General features: G+C 26.9%; 2 protein-coding genes across 2 annotated transcripts; both read right to left on the reverse strand.

The window, feature by feature from the left end:
* Window positions 1–560: 560 nt before the first annotated feature.
* LOC145830105 (GPI-specific phospholipase A2-like PGAP3) lies at window positions 561–5,739 on the reverse strand. Its single transcript, XM_082937993.1, has 4 exons — window positions 5,602–5,739; window positions 4,193–4,296; window positions 2,210–2,560; window positions 561–1,684 (listed from the first exon to the last, which is right to left on the reverse strand). Exons 1-4 carry the CDS (start codon window positions 5,683–5,685, stop codon window positions 1,279–1,281), a joined length of 945 nt encoding a protein of 314 aa, XP_082794119.1. The 5' UTR covers window positions 5,686–5,739; the 3' UTR covers window positions 561–1,278.
* LOC145830106 (copper chaperone for superoxide dismutase-like) lies at window positions 5,707–7,241 on the reverse strand. Its single transcript, XM_082937994.1, has one exon. The coding sequence runs from the start codon at window positions 6,623–6,625 to the stop codon at window positions 5,891–5,893; it is 735 nt and encodes a 244-aa protein (XP_082794120.1). The 5' UTR covers window positions 6,626–7,241; the 3' UTR covers window positions 5,707–5,890.
* Between the last annotated feature and the right edge of the window lie 18,186 nt (window positions 7,242–25,427).

Consider the following 25,427-nt stretch of genomic DNA (forward strand, 5'->3'; position numbering starts at 1 on the left):
TTTTTTTAACCAATTAGTCAGTTTTAATAATGATTCTTGTATAGTTAATCTCTGAATTTTGAAAACTTTAGATAAATGACATATGTAGTAAAAAGTAATGACCCGGTAAGTAATAAACTTCTCGTTATAGTAAAGCTAACTACAACATCGTATATTCCTTTTTAACAAACTTGTGTATTTTTACTAAACTTAAAATATTGCTAATTTGCTTCATATGTTTTTATACCATCATGAACAAAAAAAAAACATTTTACGAACAACTAACTTTCTTTTTCAGATACTATTCAATGTTTTAAATTTTTTAATAACTTTAAATTTATATACATTTGTTATTTTTTATTGAAAAAAAAGCCTCATATAAAGTAAACACTAGTTATTTTTAACCAAAATAAGAAAACACGGGTTTTTTTGAACTATTTACTATTTATTTATCAAATGAATAAAGTCTGTATAAAAACAGCTGGTAAAAGGCAAGTTTTTGAATATATAAAACATAGAACAAATTACCATTAAAATATAATAACTTTAATAACAAAAAAATTTACACTAGTAATTTTTTCAGATCTAGAATATCTATATATAACATTTATTTAAAATTGTTGAACTTTTAAATAAATCTAAAATAAGGCTTCAAAAACTTAAATAGTCATGAAAAAGCATTGAGGCAAAAGTTATTGCAAAAAATTATATGTAAAAATCGGCTTCTACTAATTAATGCACTTTGCTAAACTGTAAAAACATATTACTAATATATACCAAAAGCTATTATATCCTTAAACTATTATTTCAAGTTTTTGTTAACAACTTTTAATGAAAATAATCTTATACAATTCCGGGTTTAGATACAAATTTGATCATATTTTGTTAATATACCAATTATGCAGAAAGATTTGTGCTAGTCTAAGTTTTGAACTCCTGTTTTTTTTTTCAAAAAATGTCTTGAAGAATTAAGGCTTACAGATTTAATTAAAATACAACTTTGCATAAGAAACAAATGACAGCTTCTAAAACTATTACACTTAAAAAATTTCAATAGAGCAAGACATAAACCCATATGTTATTTTTGGAATGATTTTAAGCAGTTAGTACTCACAGTTAGTACATTGTTGCTTCGTTTTAGTACACTTAAAAATTAAAATCCTACAGAAATTTATTACCAAAACTCAGTGCTAAAAATTTTGTTTAACTTAGATTAAATGTTATTTTTAGATAAAATCTTATGCATAGACCAGCTTATTTGCACTCGACATAACACACAGTGAAGACACACAACAAAAATTAATCTACTTTTTTTCTAGACTTTAGATGGAGGCAGTCATCAGCATTGAAAGAGTAGACGAGGAACGGGAGCGGGATCGTGAAAAGATGCCACAGGGAGTGTGCATCTATGACGTACTTGAAAGGCGGAAAGTCAAAAAGCTCAAACGTCAAGCAGAGGTTGGTTAAGAGGACAGAGGCGGCAATTTTCCACATATGGGGGCATGTTTGGCGTTTGGACCACCACAATTTAAGGTAGAGAATGGTGGAAATCACGCCTGCTGTCACATTCATCCTCATATTGTAGCCGTAATCGAAATTTCCGTTGGACAAGTATGCAACATGAAGGACAAAAAATGAAAAGATGAGTTTTCTGGCCCATTTTTGTTGGAAGTTTCTTTTCGCGACATCATGTTCCATACTTAACCTTTTTGAATTAAAAAATATATTTGAATTTAAAATAAATAAAAGTTATTATTTAGAAAACACCAAGAACAACTAGGATACTTTTGTAAACTAAGTTTATATATAGTAAAAAAACTTAAACTAGATCAGGGTTAGGCAGCCATTTTAAGCAGTGGGCCACACACTCTATAGAAAAAAGTCTTCCGCGGGCCGCAGTTGTTTTAAAATGATTGTAATAAGTAATATAAAAACACTGTCTTGATCCAAAAATGTGATAATTTAAGCAATCAAAGAGCACTAGTTAAAAGAAATGATTAAATTTAAGAGCTTATTGTATATATTTACTAAAAATCCTTCATTTACATATTTTAGAAAGGTATAATTTTAGTTAAAAAGTACCTTGCGGGCCGCCTATTTTTGCTTTGAAGGTTGCATTTGGCCAGCAGTTTGCCGAAACCTGAACTAGATAAAAACTTAAGTGTATTTCTATACCAATTAAATTTACTATACTTACCTAAAAAAAATTACTAAAATAATATAAATATACCTATGAATAGCAAAGTACAAGCAAAATAGCACAAGAGACGTGGCAGAAAAGTAGTCCATTTTCTCAGTTTGATTATTGTCTTTAGCATGGAACATAGTGGACCAGAACCAAGCGTTGACGGCTACTAATGCCTGAGCCTTGACACAATTGAACATAGGGGCAGTGGTTGGGACTCGGGATCGGAACGCTTTAAATGCAAGTATGTGTGAGAAACCATTCATAAAGGAGAAAAGAGAGGATGCAGGTTCCTGTAATCCAAGATATCTTTTAAAAGGCCATTTACCGTGAAACTGCATGATTGGTTTGTTCTTCTCCTCTAGAACATCTACAGTGTCCCACATGCACTCATATCTGTTAGTATTAATAAATTTCAAACAAATATTAATATTGTGTAACATGTGAGATTATTTTGCAGTTTATAAAATATTTCATAACAGTATATGAGTCTTTTTTTTAATGCAGGAAGTACAACAAGCAGTAATCCATCACATAACTTACAACCAATCACGTTTTGATTTTAATTACTTACAGCTTTTTTATTAGTAATTATTTTGCTCTTCCTTAAATAAAAGGAAATTGAAATAAATCATAACTTAAAATGAAAAAAAAAACATGTAAATTTTCACAAACAAAAAACAGAAATATTGATGATTTCTATTACAATCAAGATAAATTAATTTTTTTAACTTAAGTAAATACTATCAAAAACTTGTTTAACTTTATTTAAAATTAAACTATTTCTACAAGAAAGTAAAAAATTACTTACATATTAATTATAGCATGACTTAGAAAATTTGGTTTTTATAAAATCAAAAAATTTTTAAACAAATTTATTTAGTTATTAAATTGATATTAAATTATTATAGTTGATCAGCGGGTGTAAGTTTAACACGTTTCAAAACAAATAAACACAATAATTAATAAGTTTTAAACACAAACACTACTTACTATCTTGACTACAAATCTTACAAAGCTTAAAAATTTTATATTGGTTTTAGTATGAACGGAATTTCATCAAAACCCTCACTGTTTGAAAAAATATTGTATTTTACGATTTGGACGGCTGTAAAATGGTCCTTATTTTTAATAAGTTTTTCAGCTTAAAGGCAAACTCAACAAAACTAATTTAAAACTACGAATTAATTGCTTTAAGCAAATTACAGAGCACACGAAAATCGTACAATTGTAACTTAAACTACACAAACAAAATTTTTAAATATAAAGTAATGAAATTTTTTTTAAATATATAAAAAATAGAAAAAAAAAGCTCATAATTATTTTTAAAAACCTTATTTTTTTTAAATATAGAAAAAATTTCTATATAAATAAGCAATACTATTTTAAGAATTTTTTATAATTTTTTTAACAGTACTTTTCAAAAATTCCATAAACACTTTTACTACTATTTAGCAAAATATTATAAAGTAATCAATCTTTACTACAGATTTTTTTTCAACAATCTACACGTCTACAAAAACCTATTCAATAGATGATACTAAAATCATCCATTAAAACCTTTACCATATATTTAGTTTTGAGTCATCATGTTGAAAGATCTTTGATACCGAGAAAATAAGTGAATGTGAATAAGTGCATCTTAAATAATATTGTATATATTAATTAACAAAATAACTTAACTGTTAAAATTATACTTGGTTTCAAAACAAAAAACTTAATTAACTTTATCAACTTGCAAAACTGTAAAAATATTACCATTTTAAATAAACAAAAACAATTTTTACAGTGTAAGTACTCAAAAATTTATGACTTACTTAAATTTAATTGGAAAATTGCAACAAATTTAAATTATAAAAGTTAGTTAATTAACATTGATCAATGTGACTTGGTCATCCATATTTTATTTTCAAATGGATATTTAGAAACCACAGTTTCGGATTACAGAATTTATTGCCTATGTTTATTGCAGAATATCAATTATTTCAAAAGGAGATTAAATTAAAAAATAAATAAAGGTAAATATACTTGCAATTATCTTCACAACTCCATGCAAATGCAGAAGAGAGACTTGTATCTTCAACTTCGTCTTTGTTATCAAAACAAATACCTTCGCAGTTTGTGTAACATTGCTGTAATACATATGTTAGTTGCTAGCAATGTGTATAATAAAGTCAATGACTACAAATAAATAAGTTATAATAACAGACTTCTGACAAAAACTTTATTATTAAATTAGTCTATATTAAAACTGAGTTTTTTAATTTGTCGTAATATTTTAGTGTGAAAACGTTATTTAAAAAAATAAGTAACGAGACTTTAAAAGCAATTTTCGACATTTGCAGTTGTTGCAAAGTATCTGAAACATGTGTATTTTTAAATTGTTCTTTGAAGCTAAACAGAATTGAACTTTGAAAATTTTAAACTTTTTTTCAATTTTTTTATTATCAGTTACTTTAGAAACGTTACTAAATATGATAATTGAGATTTTTATAAAATTTTTAATTAACAAATTTTGTATTTTATATACTGATAAGTTCTTAAACAACTTCTTCTAAATGAATAAAACAGTAAAACTAACAAAATAATATAATGGATTTCTTATTTTGTTTTTAAATAGGTATCAATCAATTTTAAATAAGATGTAAAAATCCATTAGTTTACTATAATTTTTTTAACAGGAATGTTTAAGGCCATAAGGGGGGGTAAACCATGTTTTTTACAAGTTGATCTTATTTTATAGAGTTTTTTCTAAGCTTCAAGATGCTTTTTATCGTTTTAAAAAATTCAAATTATTTTTTGAGATATGACTAGTCAAAGTCGGGCCGCATAATAGGTTCCCTATGGGAAGGGAAAACTAAAACAGCAAAAAAAGACTAATACATTAAAAATCTATCTCCTCCTACAATTTTCAACCAATCTTCTTGAAACTTTCACAGTCTCATCTTTATACAACAAGAAAAAAACGTTACTTTGGAATTAAAAAATTTTCCTGTAAAATTTTTTTTTTTGAAAAAAAAACACTTTTTTTTTTAATTTTTGTGATAAAATTTTTATTTTTTTGAATTACTAAAATTCTAAAGTAACGTTTTTTTCTTTTATTATAAGGAACCTTTCCTGAAAATTTGATGAAGATTGCTTGAAAAATGAAGGAGGAGATAGATTTTTAGTAAATTTTAAATTTCCGAGAAAATTGACCCCAAAAAATTTAGGGTCCATACGTTTATATTGGAAAATTTTAATAAAAAATTATATATCTCAAAAGTTAAATGATATTTTTGAATTCTATAAAAACTGGCTTTTAGTTTGTACTTAAAGCTTTCATATAAAAGCCAAGCTTAATTTTTGTAAAAAAAAAATGTTGGACCCCCCCTCCCTATGGCCTTAATTTAATAAACTTCATAAATTATTTTATAGAAGTAGAACTTATAACTTACTTTATACAATGGAGTAGAATCACCTTTAGAACACAAGGCAGGTGCAACCAATAAACTACAAAATAATATTAATACTTTCATCATCACCACGAGAGTGGTTTAAACTGCAAACATACAATATATTTAATTTTAATATACAACATTACAAATAAAAATCAGCTTAATGTTACATGATCAAAAAAAAAAGCAAAAAAAAGATTATATGAATAGTCACATAGTATTGGTACATAAGTTTTCAATTACATAAGTATACATTCTAGTGGCCATGAAATAAGTTTTAAAATATTTTCTAATTTTTTTGCTGTTCCATAAACTCTTGTCTTTCAACTCCAACAACTGGAACATTTCTTTCATCCCATATTGAAATTCCATCACAAGTACACAGCTTTTTTGTATTTTGGAAAACTCCAGATGACCTTGCAATGATAGCACATCCAACAGCTGACACTTTTTCTAACAAAGAACTCTCATTGCATTTGTGAACAACCATGCTTCTACCTATCACATCCCAAACTTTAATCATGCCATCTATGAATTGAAATTTTGCTCTTCCATCTTTATCAGCAATGACACTGCCAATATTTCCGTAATGTCTATTGTTAATAATATAATTAAATGGATTAAAGACATCTCCACAACTTTTACAGCCATCAGTAAGGTCTCCAAATTCGTGAATGTTGATTTTATGTTTTCCTGGTGCCAAGCCATCTAAGACTCCTTCTATTAAACATTGCTCTTCATCAAGTTGGCTTAAACGTACAACACCTTTGGCTGCTTCTGAGTTAATTTCAACAACAGCAGCACCCAACTTTCCAGCACCAACTAATGCAGCTTTTTTGCCAGTGGACTCTAAAATTTCTTTAATTTCAAAAGAAGGTAAAAGACTTTTCACCACAACCTGTTCTTTAGGAACATCTATACTCACAACAGATATTCCATTTGTGCAAAGCACATCTTGAACAGTCTTAGCACAGGAGTTACAGTGCATCTCAACAGAAAATTCCATTTGGTTGGAAACTGACATTTCTAATTATTCACTAACTTTAAACTGTGTTTTTAAAAAGATATAAATTTGAACACAAATTAAGTTGACAAAAAAGTATTAAATATTTTTATGAAAATATGTAATAATCAAATCAAATTTTACTATTAGTATTTAGTTTACTAGATGCTTTATAAGCTGATAATAAGTTATAAATTAAAACAATAGGTTTTATTGAAACATCATTTTATTAATAACGCTAGTAGAAATTCATAATCAAAAGTTGTCCTAATATATTATCTAAAATAAAAATTGTGACTATAGATAAGTATTTAAGCAGCACAACATAAATAAACTAAAATTGTAACTAATAACAAATAAGATCTTTTCATGCTTGCTAGAAACTTCATATTTTTTAAAGTCTTTTAAATTTCGAAACATAACTATCATTAAATTCAGTACTTACTTCTACTTTGCACATGGATTACTATAATAAATTTTGTACTAAAAATGCAAATTATTTTTTCTGATAAGTTGTTACTATATATAGTGGCTCTTTTTATTTAAACTTTTGTTGGTGTTAAAGATCAAAAAGTTCAAAGAAACATAAGATTAAATACATACAAAAAAAAAAATTTCAAAAGAACACAAAATTATCTTTTAGCTTAAACGTCTTATTTTTGATTGATGAAAATTGTCTTCTTTTCATTTCTTGAATCAGATGCAGACTGCTCAAACGATTCAGCTTCTAAACGTTGGCTTCTTTGATCTGAAACACTTGGCTGGTCTTCAACTTTTTCTTTTCTAAAAAAAGACTCTATGTTGTACCCAATGACTCCAACAGTGAACGTAACAGGAAACATAACAAGTGGTACGTTATGACGTAATAACTGCATCAAAACTGGCCACATGACTGATAAAACTATTGTTTTCTAACAGCTAAAAACAATCTGAAACAAAATTTGATAGTAAATTAAAAGTTATGTAATATTAAATTAAGGGCAAATATTTTTAAATATTAAAAAAACAGTCTAAAGTAAAAATGATACTATTAGATAATTAAAGTTAATAAATTATCAAAGTTTTACTTTTATGTAAACAACTAAGCTACTAGTTACTTTTACCATTTGTTAAAATAAATTTTAAGATACATATAAACTTTCAAAATAAAAGAGTAGAAGACTATTATAATTAGTAATCTACCTCATCCAGTATCCAGCAGGACAATGTCTTTTTAGATCCAGATCCAAATTTGAATATGATAGCCGGATCCAACCAAATCCTAATTAAAATAATACCTAGATCCCGCTGAATTCTTACTTTTAAAAATATCTGGATCTTAATCTTATGGGTCTGGTAGATCACTGTATTTATTTTATTTGTTTCAGCTATTTCCAGCTATTTTTATATTGCCTAAAATGTTCTTATTAATACAAATTTATTGAAAATATAATGTAAGAGATTTTTCCAGATAAAATGACTATCTTGTATTATGAACAGTAAGATCAACATTCATATATTGAAAGTAAGAATACTAATAAAGAAAACTATTAAAGTTTGATAGGCTTTAAATTTTGAAATATATTTAATATACGCATTATTTTAATTTTGTAAACTTAAAAATTATTTAAGACTTATATGAAGAGTTATTAATGAACTGTTTATTACTATACCATTTCTACTTTAACCAACTATAAGTTGAAGAAAACTTATAAAGGTTAGGTAGAGATAGTTTCTTTTTACTCACTTAAAATTTCAAAGATGAAAATTGAGGCAAAAGGCTAGTCTCAGGGATTCTAAAGGATTTCTGAAATTTTTTCTAGGATATTTAAAATAACAAGTTTTTGGTTTATTAATAGTATAAAATAGAATTTAAGGTACAAAACTGTCTTGATTGTATAACAACTTTGAAAAGATACTGTAAAGCTACTTTAAATGTGTTTTTAAATAAAAATTTAATGAATTTTTTATTTTATATGATATATTTTTTTGTGTCTAATTGAAACTTCATTATTTTAAATATAACTACAGGGTTGCCACTCGTTTTTTTTTTTTTTTCCAGGTTTTCTAAACTTCTTCCAGGTTTTAAAAAGTACATATTTTTGGGTCTATTTTTAGTTTTAAGTTAAGTTTAATGTAAGAAATTGTGTTAAATAGTATAAAAATATTGAAAAGATACTAAAAGTTACTTTAAATGTGTTTTTTTTTGATAGAAATATTTTTTGATGATGACAAAAAAATCTTATTAATATGATAGATTTTTTGTGTCAAACTGAAATTTTACTGCTGAAAAAATTAAATTATTAAAAATTCCAGGTTTTTTGTTCAAAATTCTAGGTTTTTTTCAAAATTTCTCAAATTCCAGGTTTCCAGGTAAAGTGGCAACCCTGTAACTATCCAAAATATAAGTTTAAGCGTTTGTTAAGGGCATAGAGGGGTAAACACCATTTTTTTGTTTTTGATCTTATTTTATATAGTTTTTACTAGGCTACAAAATGTTTTTTACAGATTTAAAAAATTCAAAATACTTTTTTAGATATAGCTGGTCAAAGTCGGAGGCAACAATAGGTTCCTTATGGGAGGCGCAAACTAAAACAGCAAAAATAGACTATTTCACTAAAAATCTATCTTCTCCTATGTTTTTTGAGATAACTACCACAAATTTTCAGGACATGTTCCTTGATATATTTAGAAAATTCAGTCGGAAGGAGTTTTTAGAATATAAAAAATAAAAATTTAATATAAAAAATAAACAAAAAAACAGTTTTTTTTTTGTAATAAAATTTTTATTTTTTTATTTTTTTAAATTCTGTTCCAACAGAATTTTTTAAATATTGCAAGGAACATTTCCTGAAAATTTGAGGTAGTTATCTCAAAAAAAGTGGGAGGAGATAGATTTTTAGTGATTTCTAGTTATTTGCTGTTTTAGTTTGTTTGCGCCTCCCATAAAGAACCTATTGTTGCCTCCAACTTTGACTGGCTATATCTCAAAAATTATTTTGAATTTTTTAAATCTGTAAAAAGCATCTTGTAGCTTAGTAATAACTATATATAACTACATTAAGCTAGACTGTTTTGACATGCGTTTATAAGAAATTTCAAAAAAAGTAGAGTGTGGGCAAAAAATTGATTAAAATACTGTTAATAAGGCTTTAACCTAATAAAACTTTTTGTTTTGTAAATGGATTGTATAAAACTCCATTAAAAAAGTTTATAAAGAAGCTTTTTTAAGATAGAAATTTTTTATTTCAACCATGATATACTTAAACAGATGACTAGCTCCTTTCAATACAGCTTTAGAAAAAAAGATCAAACTATTGTTTATTGAATAATGAACATACAGAGTTTTTGAATGTATGGAGAAGTATTGAAGTACAAAAGGTAAGTACACAATTGATTAGTTTAACCATGAACTGATTTGAACTATGAACAATGACTAAAAAATTAACCTGAACATTACTAAGCAATTTATTTTTACTATGGCAATAAGTCACATTTCAATTGAACACCATTGTCTTTACTTTTATGGTTTAAAACATAAAACAGCTAAAAACCTGTTTGGAGCAATCGTAAAAGGGATAGTGATAAATTTTTCTAATAAACAACTTTTTTTTAGAAACATTAAACTAATTAAAATAGAGTATAAGTAAAAGTAAACTTTACAGTTTCACACTACAAAAATAGACTTAAGTTTAGCAGGCTTCAGGTCTAATTTAGTAAATAAGTTAAGTACGTTTAAAGTTCAAACATATACTAAAATTAAGGGAGCGGGTCAGAATGACACAGCGACAAAATGACACGGTGCGTCACTTTGGCACGGCGACAAAATGACACGGAGGGTCACTTTGGCACAGCGACAAAATGACACGGTGCGTCACCTTGGCACGGTACGTCACTTTGGCACGGCGACAAAATGACACGGTGCGTCACTTTGGCACGGAGGGTCACTTTGGCATAGCGACAAAATGACACGGTGCGTCACTTTGACACGGAGGGTCACTTTGGCACAGCGACATAACCGACACGGTGCGTCACTTTGGCACGGAGGGTCACTTTGGCACAGCGACAAAATGACAAGGTGTGTCACTTTGGCACGGAGGGTCACTTTGAAACAGCGACAAAACGACACGGTGCGTCACTTTGGCACGGCGACAAAATGACACGGAGGGTCACTTTGGCTCAGCGACAAAATGACAGGGTGGGTCACTCTGGCACAGTGCGTCACTTCGACATGGAGGGTCACTTTGGCACGGCGACAAAATGACACGGTGCGTCACTTTGGCACAGCGACAAAATGACACGGTGTGTCACCTTGGCACGGTGCGTCACTTGCACGGCGACAAAATGACACGGTGCGTCACTTTGGCACGGAGGGTCACTTTGGCATAGCGACAAAATGACACGGTGCGTCACTTTGGCACGGAGGTTCACTTTGGCACAGCGACAAAACGACACGGTGCGTCACTTTGGCACGGAGGGTCACTTTGGCACAGCGACAAAATGACAAGGTGTGTCACTTTGGCACGGAGGGTCACTTTGGCACAGCGACAAAACGACACGGTGCGTCACTTTGGCACAGCGATAAAACGACACGGTGCGTCACTTTGGCACGGAGGGTCACTTTGGCGCAGCGACAAAATGACACGCAAGGTCACTTTAGCACAGCGACAAAATGACACAGTGGTTAATAAGGGAGGGAACGATTTGTTGTGAAACTTCAATCTTCATTTGTATGGACAACGATTTTATTTTTTTAGGGAACTTTTCGGTTTCCTGTCTTCTAACCGGTTTTGTAGAATTAGCAACAATCACATTGATTAACTTTAAAAACAAAGACCGCAGGAATTTTTGATTGTGATTTCATAAAATATAGTGAAACAATAAATAAAGTGCTTAAACGCTGTGCTTAATAAACGACAAATAGTTGTTTGTATCAAACAACGTTCACAAAGATGCAAAAGCAGCAACTTTTTTAACAAAATACGACTGCCAAAATTAAAGGGAATTTATTTTTGATTTCTTTCGAATGGAAAAACTTAAACACAGTTTAGTACTAGAACTTGAAACAAGTAATGAAAATTAGAATATGACTTGGCATTTTACGACTAGAAAGATAAAAACTCATATAAACATATTTTTTAAACATCAGCAACATTCTGATTTAAAAAATACAATCTACATTTCAGATCAATCATTCAGCACATCAAAACAATAAACTAGTAGATGTAAATACAGAGAAAAATTTGTTTTATAGACTAAAACTCAGAAGTTACCGTAAACAACTTTTCTGCTGTTGTAATTCTAAATTCTAATGCGGTTCTTATTTTACGTTTTTATGCTTAAAAAAAATAATACTTGCGCTCTTTTGGCGACTTAATAGGTTGCAATTTTGAACTGAAATACTGCGTTCCCTGACGATTTACGTTAGTAGCAACATCTTCAAAAAATCATTGTGCATTTGCTCTAAAAGATTGAAATTTTGCGCCTCTATGCGACTTATGTTAGTTGCAACATAAATCGTGCATTTAGAAGTAGAAATATAATGCTCTTTTGCAAATAAAATTGTGCACCTAAGCACTAAAAATGCATAGATAAAAGTATAAGTACATATAACCGCAAACAAATTAGTTTTTTTAGCAAAAGATTCCCTACATCAAGCATCTCTTTAAATAAAACTTAATAAACAATTACTACACACTTGTAATACAATTGCAGACTTGCTTTAACGAAATACAATTTTTCTTACTATTATAAATGTAAAACTTCGCAAAATAAAACATTATCGCAATTAATATTGTCAAGATTTTAAACTCTTAAAAAAATAAATTAGTAGTTATCTAAATTATTTTCTCGCTGCGTTTTTTAATGGATTAGGCGTCTGATTATTATTATAATATTCCTAAAGCTCAGGCAACTCGTGGTCTCCAATATCTCAATACAGATATTGGAAACTACGGGTTGCCCATGATAATTAGGTAAATAGCACATCGCTTTCACAATTACTGCCAAATGCCCCATACTTTCAAAATGTTGTTTAATTTAATTTCAAAGGCAAACACAATTTCTTTTTTTTACTTTTTCATCAGAAAGAAATTAACTCCTAACTAATAAACAATATTGTTTTAAAATTTTAGAAACAAGCTTTTAGAAATCCTAGAAAATGTATTTCTTTTCACAAAAAACTATTTTTTTTATTTGCAAGATTAAAAAAAGAAAATTAAATATTATTTTCATAACAAAGTTAAGACAAAACCGAGTTTTATAAAACTTTGTAATAAAACTCAAGAATATAAAGTAGCAGAAATGTTTTACAAGCAAATTAAAATCTGCTTTTATCGTATTATTATGATATTTTATTACTGATTTTGTTTAAAATATAAATGCTATTTAGTTCCTGATATGCAATAAAACACTATAATATCTGTCATACTCTAAGTTAAATTCTTTATATTTTAGGCTACAAAGTTTTGTAAAAATAAAAAAGTATTATAGTATTAACTTTGATAGAATGGCTGCAGCTTTAATTAGAAGGCTGCAGCAGCAATGTTGTATGTATAACCTCTAGTGATTAATTTTTTTAAATAAATAAATATATAAATGCGCATGAATGGTTGCATCAGACTCTTAATTTTTTCTCAACTGTTCATAATACTATTTTTAACGTTTTCATAAATTTAGGCTCCAGGATCGTTTATTTTAATTATATGCTTTTAGACAAGTTTATTATACATTTTCAATACAGAGTTTTAAGTAAACATCCTAACTTATTAACTTTTGTTGAATATAAATATATATACATATTTGATATAAATGGCTAGTTACTACAAAAGCATCTGTATTTTTAAGATATAGAGTTAAAACACGCATGACTTACTCTTACTACGAAATAACTCTGTATTAAATTAAATCTTAGTTATTTTTTTATAACAATTCCTGATAATAATTAATAAAACGTTTAACAAAAAAGACTAAATTTTATTCATTACATAAATATGAAAAGTCGTGAAACGTAAAAAATAAAATTGAAGAATATTTCTTTTTTTATACTATGACTTAAATTTTAAAGCAATCATATCATAGCAAAGTACATGATACAAGCAAAGTATCATATATAGTTTCAAATGTATCAAGATACTATAGTTTGAAAAAAATATAATAAATCTTTTGTTTAACTAATTACATACTATCAAAGTTTTACATTTAAAAGTTATATTACTGAAGAAGTTGAGTTTTGCTTATAAGTTTGTTAATCCATGCTATAGTGACGCACAGTGTCATTTTGTCGCTGTGTCAAAGTGACGTATCGTGTCATTTTATCGCTGTGCCAAAGTGACCCTCCGTGCCAAAGTGACGCACCGTGTCATTTTGTCGCTGTGCCAAAGTGACCCTCCGTGCCAAAGTGACGCACCGTGTCGTTTTGTCGCTGTGCCAAAGTGACCGTTTGTGCCAAAGTGACGCACCGTGTCATTTTGTTGCTGTGCCAAAGTGACCCTCCGTGCCAAAGTGACGCACCTTGTCATTTTGTCGCCGTGCCAAAGTGACGCACCGTGCCAGAGTGACGCACCGTGTCATTTTGTCGCTGTGCCAAAGTGACGCACCGTGTCATTTTGTCGCCGTGACAAAGTGACGCACCGTGTCATTTTGTCGCTGTGTCATTCTGACACCCACCCAAAATTAAGGGCTAGTAAACTAAAATATCAGTCTTAGCTGAAAAAAGCTAATTTAACAAAAAAAATATTTTTTTATGCCATCTTTAGTTTTAAATACTTAAACTTAATGAACAAATTTTATATGTTTTGGTAAGGTGGTTTGGGGATAAGGGTATAAATAAATAAAAAATAAATAAAATACTTTAAAAAATTTGCTGACTTAGCTTTTTTTTTTAATTTTTTTAGCCCAGACTAACCTTTAACTATACTTTCCCTAACTAAGTGTTTGTTTTAAAACTATAATAATGCAACGAACAATTACTAAGAGTAAAAGTAGATTTTTTTTAAGTTACTTTGAAATATTTTTTTTTTTTTTAATATAGTTGTTACTAAACTTTGTTTACTTTAGTATAGTGTTATACATTTTACTTCATGCTTTTATTATATATAAAAGTAATTATATATTACCAATTAGAGCATCAGTTGTAAGTTTTTGAATATTTCTACCTTTCTCCAGGAATTGAATTGTTTTAAACTATACCTTAAAAAAGATGTTGACAAAATTAATTTACATATGATAAACACATACTTTTAAACTCAATAATAAGTTTTTTCTTTTAAATCATCATAAATAAAAGTGATACAAATTTCATAAACTTTTTTCAAATTTTTTGTTGTTAATAAGAAATACAATCAAATAATTTTGTTGTTAATGAACACAAGATTTAAAACTAAAGTAAAGGTTCTTAAATTAATACTTGGAAGTTATTAAATTTTGACGTCTAAAATAAGTTTCTTTTGTTTTTAAAATTTCTTTCTAAATCTACCTTATTTAATTTAAAATCAATTTAAACTTAAAATGATCATCATCATAAATAAAAAACAGTCATTCAACAACAGTATATAAGATAAAATTTAAAAAAGAAACCATTGTGCTATTTTTCAGTCAAAAAATAAACTATTTCAACTATACTTCTTAATCTTGACATATTTTTCTTTTTATTTAATATTGTTTTTAATTTCTTACTCAAAAATAAGTCATACTTTACTTCGATCATTAAAATGTTTAAACAAATTTATAACCATGAATATTTGACATAACAAATTTTGTGTACAATAGTGTGCTTAAGTGCACAACATGAAAACCACTGCAATAAAGAAATTATGTTTTGTTACCACAGTTTTCTCCTTTATTTTTATCTTTGTCAAATTTATTGAAATTTGAGTTTTACACTAGTTTTAGGAACTGTTAATACCCTTTGATCTTCTTCTTTAGCAAAATACCTCCAAAACGTTGTAATCAACTTCGCTGTAGTGGCATAATTCACTTGATTTTAAATAGTATACTTCAGACTATTTTATAATTACCTAACATTTTAGAGTTCTATCTAGACCTACAAAGATTATAAAATAAAAATCAACAGAAAAGAAAATTCAGATCATGGTTCTAGTTAAAAAATAACAAGGCAAACTCTATGCCACAAATCTAAATTAAATTTAAATATTTTTTAGACTTCAGATAGTAAAAAAAAAGCTTTTGCTGTTCTAAAGTTTCTACTTAAGGATTATATTTCAATAAACTTTGTATAATTTTTTTTAAACTTTACAGTTATCCTTCTCCGCATTGACTTATAAAACAACTAATAAGACATTAAATATTCAGCTTTAACTTGTTATAATAACTATATTTGTAGATCATTATTTTTATATGCGTGTAAAAACTTAGTTATTATATAGAAATAGCTAATATACTCTATTTACCGTTTTTGAGCACGAGACTTGCTAGTTAATTGAATACGTAACTAAATAAACTTTGAGTATGATAAACGATAAGTTTAGATAAAAAAGCACAATATATTGTTTATTGAACGATAAAAAATGCGCTCAAAAAGTTTGGTCTAACTACCTAGTGTACAAAGGAATCTTTCGGTTATCGAGTCGTACACCACAATACAAGAAAATAAAAATAAAGCATTCAATTTTTGGCAAATTTCACATTAACATTTTTCACAGTTTCTTTAAATCTTTTTATAAGAGTTTGTGTGCATATAAAATTTTGTTAAAAGCTAATAAAAATAAAACAGAAGTTGATTAAGATAAAAACACAACAAGTTTAATTTCTATATTACTATCAGATCTGCATAGAAGTTAGTATCAATCTTATACTACACATATAAATTTAGTCTAGTTTATCAAAAAAAACTACGAATACAATTTTTAGTATTGCTATTTCAAATATTTTAAAGACAGTTTATATAGGGTAAAATACTTTATTATTATGTATTTCATTCCCCAACCTGAACATATTTATTCAACAACAAGTTTTACTTTTATGTCAGCTGATTTTAAGCCAATAAGTTTTACAACATGAACTTCAGTTGAAATTTGCAAACAATAGCTACAAAATGCAACATAACAAAGCAAAACAAAAATTATGTCAAGCATTTCATCTTTATATAATATATGAGTAAAACCAAGTATATTGATTTTAAATTATTAAAATTCTTGGTTTTACTCAATTTTGTATACGTAACAACTATTGTAAATTTTGTATAGTTATCTATACCCTATATCTCTTATACCTCTTATTTACTACCTTAAAGAGATAATATATACTTAAACTCACAGTTAGAAAATGTATCAAAATGGTTAATTGACAACATGCTTAAACTTAATGTAAATAAGACAAGGTACATGCTCTTTCACTCTGGTAAAACAGAAGTATGGAAAAACACAAATTAAGAAATAAAAATAAGTAACCCATTTATATTAAAGGTAGAAAAATATAAGTATCGGTATTTCCCTAGGATGATGTTGCACCAATATCAAAGTGAAAATATATTATATTCGATGTCTCTTTAAACCATAATTATATGCTAAAAAAAAATAAATGTTTTAAGCCTAATATGTTTAATCTTAAAAGATACATTGTTTTAAACAAGATTTATAAATACATAGTAAGAAATAATTTTATATTGATAAACTAAAATATTTAATCAACTTTATTTTACGATATTGTAATCAATATAAACTAATGTATTGATATAATCTCTATATATTGTCAAATAAAGACACAAAAAAATCACAAAGAACAACACACAACCAAGGGAAGATTTGAGACACTTAAAACTAAAATATTCTTACTGTATTGTCAAATAAAAGCAATTAAATCTATAAGTTTTATTAGTTTGTGATAAATAAGTTTAATTTATTTATATATTTATAAAATACAAATGTTTAGCTGAAAAATATGGTCAAAAATGACATTGAATATAATATAATTTCCATTTGATATTGGTTTGACTATTGACAGTAACCTCAGTTGGTCTGACCATATTAAAGCAGTAAAAACTAAGTTTATTGAAGACAATAGGTATTTTATTTATAGTAGGTACTTTTTAAATCAAAATTCCTTGTATTATATCTTTAATTCACTCTGATGAGTCATGTAAGATATGGTTTGTTGTGTTGAGGTAGGGCAAGTAAAACTAAAATTACTGATATTGATAAACTTATAAATAGAGCATTAAGGTGCATTCATTTTTACAGTTGGAATAAAAGTGTTAACAGTATAAAAATAGAAAAGAAAATATTAGATGTTGAAAATATGTTTAAGTATGACATAGGAGTTTTTATGCACAAATTGAAACAAAATACTTTGCCAGTTAACTTTAAGCCTTACCTTACAACAGTAAATAAAATTTACAATCATTCAACAAGATTTTTAGAGACAAATTATTATATCCCTAGAGTAAATAGGCCTTATGGTTCTAAAACCTTATCCTATCTTGGATGTAAAATTAAAGAGAAAATTCCAAAAAACCTAAAATACCAGAGCTACCTTGGAGCTTTTCAATCTAGACTAACAATTATTTTACTTAAAAGCAATCAGATAGAAGTCTAACTTAATTTTCTCTATATTTTTAACAGCAAAGAAAAATTTTTGGTATTGGTATATTTGTAATCTATTTTTGGGCTGATTGATGGTGGTTTGACTGGTTGTGGGCAGAAATGGCTCGGTTTTGTTTTTTTAAATTTGAGATTTAGTGTTATTGTTTTGTCTCCATTGACAATGTGGCTAAAGATGGGTTTGTTTAGTTTTTATTTTACAAAACTTAATTCTTATATCAATTCATGAGTTAGATTAATAGAACTTTTTACACAGGTACAATGTTATATTTAACTATATTTAATAACTTAAAATTTATTTACTTGTTAGATTATTAGTACAATTATTGAAAATAAAACAGCTGGTGAGATCACTATACAAGTAACTTAAGTTTTTAAGTATGTACAGTATTATTTGATAGCATATTTTTTTTATTATTGTGATTTGTTTTGATTAATAAAATTTTTTCCCTAGATCCATTAACAAGTTTACTCTATGAATTAAGATTTACGTTTTAACTTGTTTTTATGTGAAGTTTATAGATATTTTTAAAGTTTTCTTTAAAATCTATTTGTACATTAAAAAGTGTGATTTTGTTTTACGTAGATATTTACATTGCCTTAAGGTTTTACAACAATTATAGTTATGAGAATTAGCAATCATAATTGAGTTATAACATATATTAGAAGTAAGTAGTAAATTTTTAGTTTTTTTAAATACATTTAAGCACATACAAGGAAAATTTACAGTTTAATTAAAGTATAATATGATTAACATTTTTTGTTTTATACTCATGTATTTTGTTATTTATATATTTGAAGATGAGATATGTGTTTTTATTTTTCACAGCATTTTTAACTTTTCTCCCTTTTTATGTTATTATAAAACTTTATATTGCATTTTTCATGGTTGTTCTTGTAAAAAGAGCAACAAGAAAAATGTGAACATACGTAATTGTAAAGGAAGGATATGGTGTGGTGCCTATGGTAGACTATTGTTTCCATAGTCAATATTGGTAGAAATAAGTATAAAAAAGAGTGCACACCAATTTTTTTGTTTAAAAAAAAAATCGTTTTTAGTTAATTAAAATTGTAATACTTAAAAAAAATACTATTAATTAATAGTAATATTTATTTTTTGTTGAGCTTAAGTTTCTTTTTTAATGTTTAAATTAAAACTGCTCAAAAAATGTTATAAAATGTATGGTGTGAGGCTCTAAGAGTGAAAGGCCTTTCTCCACACCAATCCATTGACCATAGTTGTGAGCGTTCACATTTTTCTTTTGTTCTTTCTAGATTAGGTATAATTTAATTTGTTTTTCACAATAAGAACTAGTTAATTATACCTAAACTAGGAAAATGTTCAAGTAAATTGTCTGCTCTATGAATAAGTACATAGTACATTTTTAGTAAAAAAAACTTGGTGAGAGAAAGGTTTTTTAGTGATTATTAAAAATCTACAAGAAAAGTGATTATGAAAACGTTTTTTTTTATATGTTTGTATTGAAAAACTTTAACAAAACTGACTATGTTTCAAAATTTTGTTATAATTTTATTTACTACAATAAGAATATTTTAGTTTTAAGTATCTCAAATCTTCCCTTGGTTGTGTGTTGTTCTTTGTGATTTTTTTGTCTTTATCAAAATGGTTTTAAATAAAAAAGTTTTTTTAAGTCAATAAAAGTAATAGTGCGTATTACCTTAACTTGTTAAGATATTTAGAAATGTATAATCAAAAAACTTTTTAAACATTAAAACATGTTAAATAATAGTAACCTAGTCAATTATCTGTAAAGTGGTAATATAGTTTTGTTTATATTTATTGTTGCTTTGAGTTTATTGATCCATTTACTTTCTAAAAAATCTAAGTCTGAATAATTTTTAGTGGTGTCTACAAAGATAATTGAAAAAGCTCCTTTCAAATCCTTTTTTGATGTTTTGTATTTTTTGGCGTAATGTATTTTAAGTGCTGCTCTATCACTAACATCATCTGTGGTTGTACTCTTCCAGATGTGTCTGTGAGAGCACCATCTTTGCGAAAAGGACATGATTGTCTGGCCGACATAGAACTCTTTGCATTCATTACATTTTGCCGCATATATCCCAAAATTTTTGCAATTTAATTTTTTTTTCAATTTTATTGTTTTTCTGTTTTTTAACTTTACTAAGCTTGTTTTTTTTTCCATTGTATCTTTGCAAAGCAAACATTTACTACAAGGGGATGAAATTCCTTTTTCATTATTAACTTCATGAGCTAATTTCTTGTAGTTCGTTAGTAAAGTTGCAATAGTCTGCGGTTGTTTGTATGTTATCATCACCTTCATTATTGATTCAACTGTTTTTCTCTTTCTGTTAATTTAAGCAATTTTGGAAAGATTGTTGTCCAAATGCTTATGTTTTTGTTACTTTCCTTTGTTCTTATTGTTGGTGGTCTGAACCAATCTTTCCATTTTTCTGTTTTTTTCCAGCATCTCTACAACTAAACCCTTGCAAAAGTATGATTTTATGCACTTATCTTTTAATATTTTCAAAGCTTCTAAATAGTCACAATCCCGTTCACACAACCTTCTTAATCTTAAAGATTTGCTAAATACAATAGATTTGTAAATTGAGCGAGGATGATAAGATCTTCCATTGATGTAAACCCTATTGATAGCGGTAGGCTTTATGTAATTTCTTACATAAAACCCACCTTTTTCTTCTTCATCTATGATGTGATTGACATCTAAAAACTCCAACTCTTTGTTTTTACTTTGGTGAGAAATTTCTCTAAAAATAAGTTTTAAATCATACTTTTGAAACACAAGTTTAAGTTTGTCTTTGATATTATCTGTGGCTGTTCTTGCTTGGGTAAAAAAGATAATGTCATCGATATAACGCTTGAAAAGTATTGATGTTTTTAAAGTTGTTTTAACTTGTAATATTATATGATGTAGCGCAATATTTGCAATTGAAACAGAACTGTTATCTCCGGTAACAATTCCGTTTACTTGCAAATAGAATGGTGTTCCGTTTTGCACTACTACATTTTCTAAACAAAACATTGTAAGATCGACTAAAGTTTTACTTACTTGTTTTGAATAGTTTGTGCACTTTTCGATTGCATTTGACAAACTAATTCTAACTAATTCTCAACTTATGTTAGGGTATAAGCCTTGTACATCTGCAGCGACTAAAAATATTTTTTGTTTATTCAAATTATTTTGTGGTAGACTTTTTTTCCATAAATTTAAATCTTCTAAATAACTTTTGCTGTCTTTACAGTATTCATTTACATCATATTTACAAAATTTAATACTTATTGGTTTGAATAACATTTCTAAAAAACTTGTAACTCTTGAAGTGGTTATGTTACCTGCAGGTTGTACAAGTCGAGTTGGTATTTCAAAAATGTTTGTATTCAAAACTTCTAGTTATTTAATTTATGTGTTTTAAACAGTGGGTAAGCATATGCAGGTTCGTTACTGTGAAAGTGTTTGGCCATTGTTCCTATTAGTTTTGAGTAAATACCATTTTTATGTTTTATTCCGATTGTATGTTTTAAAATTGTATCATCTATGCAATTTAGTTTATGTAAATTTATAATCGAGTCATTAAATTTTTCACGTATGTTTTCAAAATGCTTTTTAATATTATTTTCATTTAGTGTGTCTAACTTTTTAAACATTTCAAGCTCTCGACCCATTATTTTTTTGTAGTCATCAAAGTTCAGAACTACTAATTTACCATCTTTATCAGATCTACATATTACTAAATTTTTGTTTCTTACTTGTTCTTTTAATTCAATTAGTGCTATTTTGAGTTTAATATTTAAATTTTTTCTTTTAATGTATTGTTCTTAAACTTGTACTTCTAAGTTTCTTATTTTATTTCTAGTTATACTGCAATAAGTTTTAATTTTTTCATCAACTAGAGCATTTATGGGTCGATTAAATTTTTCTATTTTTAAATTTTCAGGTAAGTGAGTATAGTTTAAGTCAATTTCTTGGTTATCTTTACTTAAAACATTTTGCCATTCAACAGATCTAATATGTCTCATAAATCTAAGCCATTCTTTATCTTTAATATTGTTATTCCATTTAGGTGTAGGTACAAAATTTAAACCATGCATTAGTGAAGTTTTATGGTTATTGTTTAGATTATAATTAAATTTGTTGATTATTGTTGTTTAAGCTTGTTCTAAAATATTTTTTTCCAAAACTGATCTATTTATCTTTTTACGGTTTTTGTATCTTTGATAGCTTTTTTTGTTCTTAATTTTTTGTTTGTTTTCTCTTTTTTTTATGTTTAGAAAATGAACTTCATCTTTTTGTTTTTTAGATAAAAACTTAAACTTATAATGTTCTTTGTATTTGTTCCGTAAAAATCTTAAAATTAGTTTACCTTTTTTAGTCCTTGCTTGTTTATTTTCTTTTTTTCAGTTTTAATTCGTAGTTTCTTGTTTAATTTTTTATGTTGTGAAGTTTAGACTAAGTTTAGAATATTTACTATAATAAAATCTCATGTTTTATACTTTAATATCTAAACAAGAATCAATGCTAAATTTCATTATAAAATCACCATACAGCGTGAAATTTTTTAAATTGAACACTAAAAAAAGTTGATATGTTTTGCAGTACTTTTATAACTTAAGATGAGTCTTAAGTTTTGTAGTCTTTTTCAGCATGGAGTCATAATGTATATGATTCCAAGCAAATGGAAAACTCTTATATCTGTCTATTTTATAGCATATAAAAAGAAAATTCTTGAAAATATTGTTTATGTCAAACAGTTTTTGAAGTGCTAACTTAAGACAGGCAAAGTTATGTGCAGAGTTGAGCAATAATTTTTAATAGTTTAAGGTTCCAGAAGTTTTATAAGATTGAGTAAAAATTTACATTTATAATTGTAAAATTTTATTTGTATTGGAAAAAATTAATGACATAATATTTATTTATACAAAATAGTATTATAAAATATATGTCTGAGTAGTTTTAATCATTATTTGGTTATGAAGTTTTTAGTACTATAATTGAAAAAAAAAGTAGTTGCTAGTTAAAAACTTTTTAAAAGTTATATATATATATACATATTTATTAGAGAATTTCACATCAACAATATATTATTTAATCGTTTTGGTGTAATTAGTTTTGTATGGCTTAAAAATTATACTACAAGTTTTATGAATTAATTTCACTACTTTTTACTTTTTACTATTTTCACTATTTTTTATTTTAATCTTTGTTTTAAAAAAGACTTAAGATTTGGTGTTTTAGGATTAAACAAACTAATCTATAAGTTTAAATATATATTTTCTAATTTTATAATTATACCAAGTACAAAATATTTGATAAAAAGTATATAACTTACAATGTTAGTTTGTAATGAGTTATACTACTTACGTAAAATAATTAAAGTATATATTTTCGAGGTAAAAAAGCATTACAGCTTAATTTACCAAGAAATATTACCAATTTATTAAACATTTATTAATAACAAGCCAGAAAATTACCTATATCCAAAGAAAAAATATTAAAATAAGAAGAGCTTATATTAAAACACATAAGCACTTATTGTATTTTGTTGTACTGTACTCATTGTACCTATACTTATTTTTAGTTGCAAAAGAATAAAACTAAGTAGCTATTTAAAATTTAGTTTAGCTTAAAAGTTAATTTTTATCCATTTAAAAATCTAAAGTATCATATAAGTGAAGGCTTGTACATGATTGCTTAGCTTTTAGTTTACTACTGAATTTTTTTAGAGATTAAAAATATATTAAAAATATGATACATGCACTTAGACAGAGGAGCTATTATAAGCTTATATTTTTTTTGTTTATCTTTTTAAAGAATAAACTTAGATATACTTTTCAAAGAAATTTTAAGTATAAATGCAGTCTATATAAAAACTGCAAGACAAAAAAGTTTTAATGTGTTTTTAAATTTCGTAAAAAAATATCAATTTAGTTAAGGAAAAAAATCTGTACTTTTTTAATTAAACCTCAGGGTTGCCACACACTCAGGGAAACTCAGGGTATTTTAAAATTCTAAAAAATCTCAGGGATACTAAGAATAACTCGGATATTTTGACTTTTTGTTTATAATCAGGATGACTCAGGACTGTTTTGATGTTTAATAAAATCTCAGGATAGTTTTAAGATTTTTTAAAATCTCAGGGCAGATTTTTTTAGATCTAGAGTTAGATTTAGTTGATCCAGTTTCAATATTTTGTTATTTTATATAACCAATTTTGTTCCAAAACATGATTTTTATTTATTTTGAAATGCGTTTTAGAAATATTTTAGCCTTACAGCTATTTCTTCACCATTCTTAAAAAATGACATGTTAGTTTTTGTTTTAAGTCTAAAATGAATATTCATCAGGCTTAGAGCTAATTCATGCAAGAAAGTACTTTTGTAGTAAGATTAAAGTTAGTCAATTGAAATGTCAAAAAATGTCAAATGTCTTTTTACATAAATTTGTCCACAAACTCAATTATTTTTTAATCTCAATTAACTTAAACTTTTAACGTTGAATCTTCAAAAACAGTATTTCTCATAGGTTTAGTGAACATATAATGCAGAAGCATACACATACAACCTTCATTTTAAATATTAAGAAGAAAATTGAACATGAGGTATAAGTAGTTTTGAGTTAGACCATAGGCGGAATTTTTAAAAGGATTTTTAAAAAACTCAGGATGACTCAGGGCAGTTTTTTTTTGAAACAAAGAGTGGCAACACTTTTGCTAACGGGGTGTTCTACTTCTACAATGTTAGGGGCCTGGTTTATGACGCAACGTACACTTTAACTTGTAAAATAGATGTCCCCAAGCTAATGAGTAAACTATAGTTGCTAAATAAACTAATATGACTTACTTACTATTTACTAAAGGTTTAATAGTAAGTAACTTAAACTACTGTTAAACGCAACTTAAGTCTGTGATGATGATGTTGTATTTACAATGAAATTACAAAACAAAAAGATGATAAAATACTATACAACATAAAGCCAATAAATTGAGTTATCAATTCTTTTAAAAGACTAAAATACATGAACTAAAGAAGCTGAAAACTAAGTGTTTGTTTAGACAAAACTCATAAAATGATCTAAAAGCGAACTAAATTTGATTAACAAGATTGAAACCATTCACAACTAAGTGCAGCAAAAAGCCGCAATGACTTAAAGTTAGCTGCTATGCAGCCAAAACTAAAAGCCAGTTTTAAGCTTAACTTTACTTTAAATACAAGATAGCTCTCTCGAAAAGGAGAAAATGCCAACAGCATTACAACTTTGACCTAATAAAATAAAAAAATAAATTGATTT

The sequence above is a fragment of the Thalia democratica genome, chromosome 2 (genome assembly GCF_965202585.1).
Source record: "Thalia democratica chromosome 2, ktThaDemo2.hap1.1, whole genome shotgun sequence".
Classification (NCBI taxonomy): domain Eukaryota; kingdom Metazoa; phylum Chordata; class Thaliacea; order Salpida; family Salpidae; genus Thalia; species Thalia democratica.

Coding starts and splice junctions, on each gene's coding strand:
- LOC145830105 (XM_082937993.1), bottom strand. CDS start 5,685: ATGATGAAAGTATTAATATTATTTTGTAGTTTATTGGTTGCACCTGCC. Junction 4,297..5,601: donor ATTCTACTCCATTGTATAAA/GTAAGTTATAAG, acceptor TATGTATTACAG/CAATGTTACACAAACTGCGA. Junction 2,561..4,192: donor AGTTGTGAAGATAATTGCAA/GTATATTTACCT, acceptor TAATACTAACAG/ATATGAGTGCATGTGGGACA.
- LOC145830106 (XM_082937994.1), bottom strand. CDS start 6,625: ATGTCAGTTTCCAACCAAATGGAATTTTCTGTTGAGATGCACTGTAAC.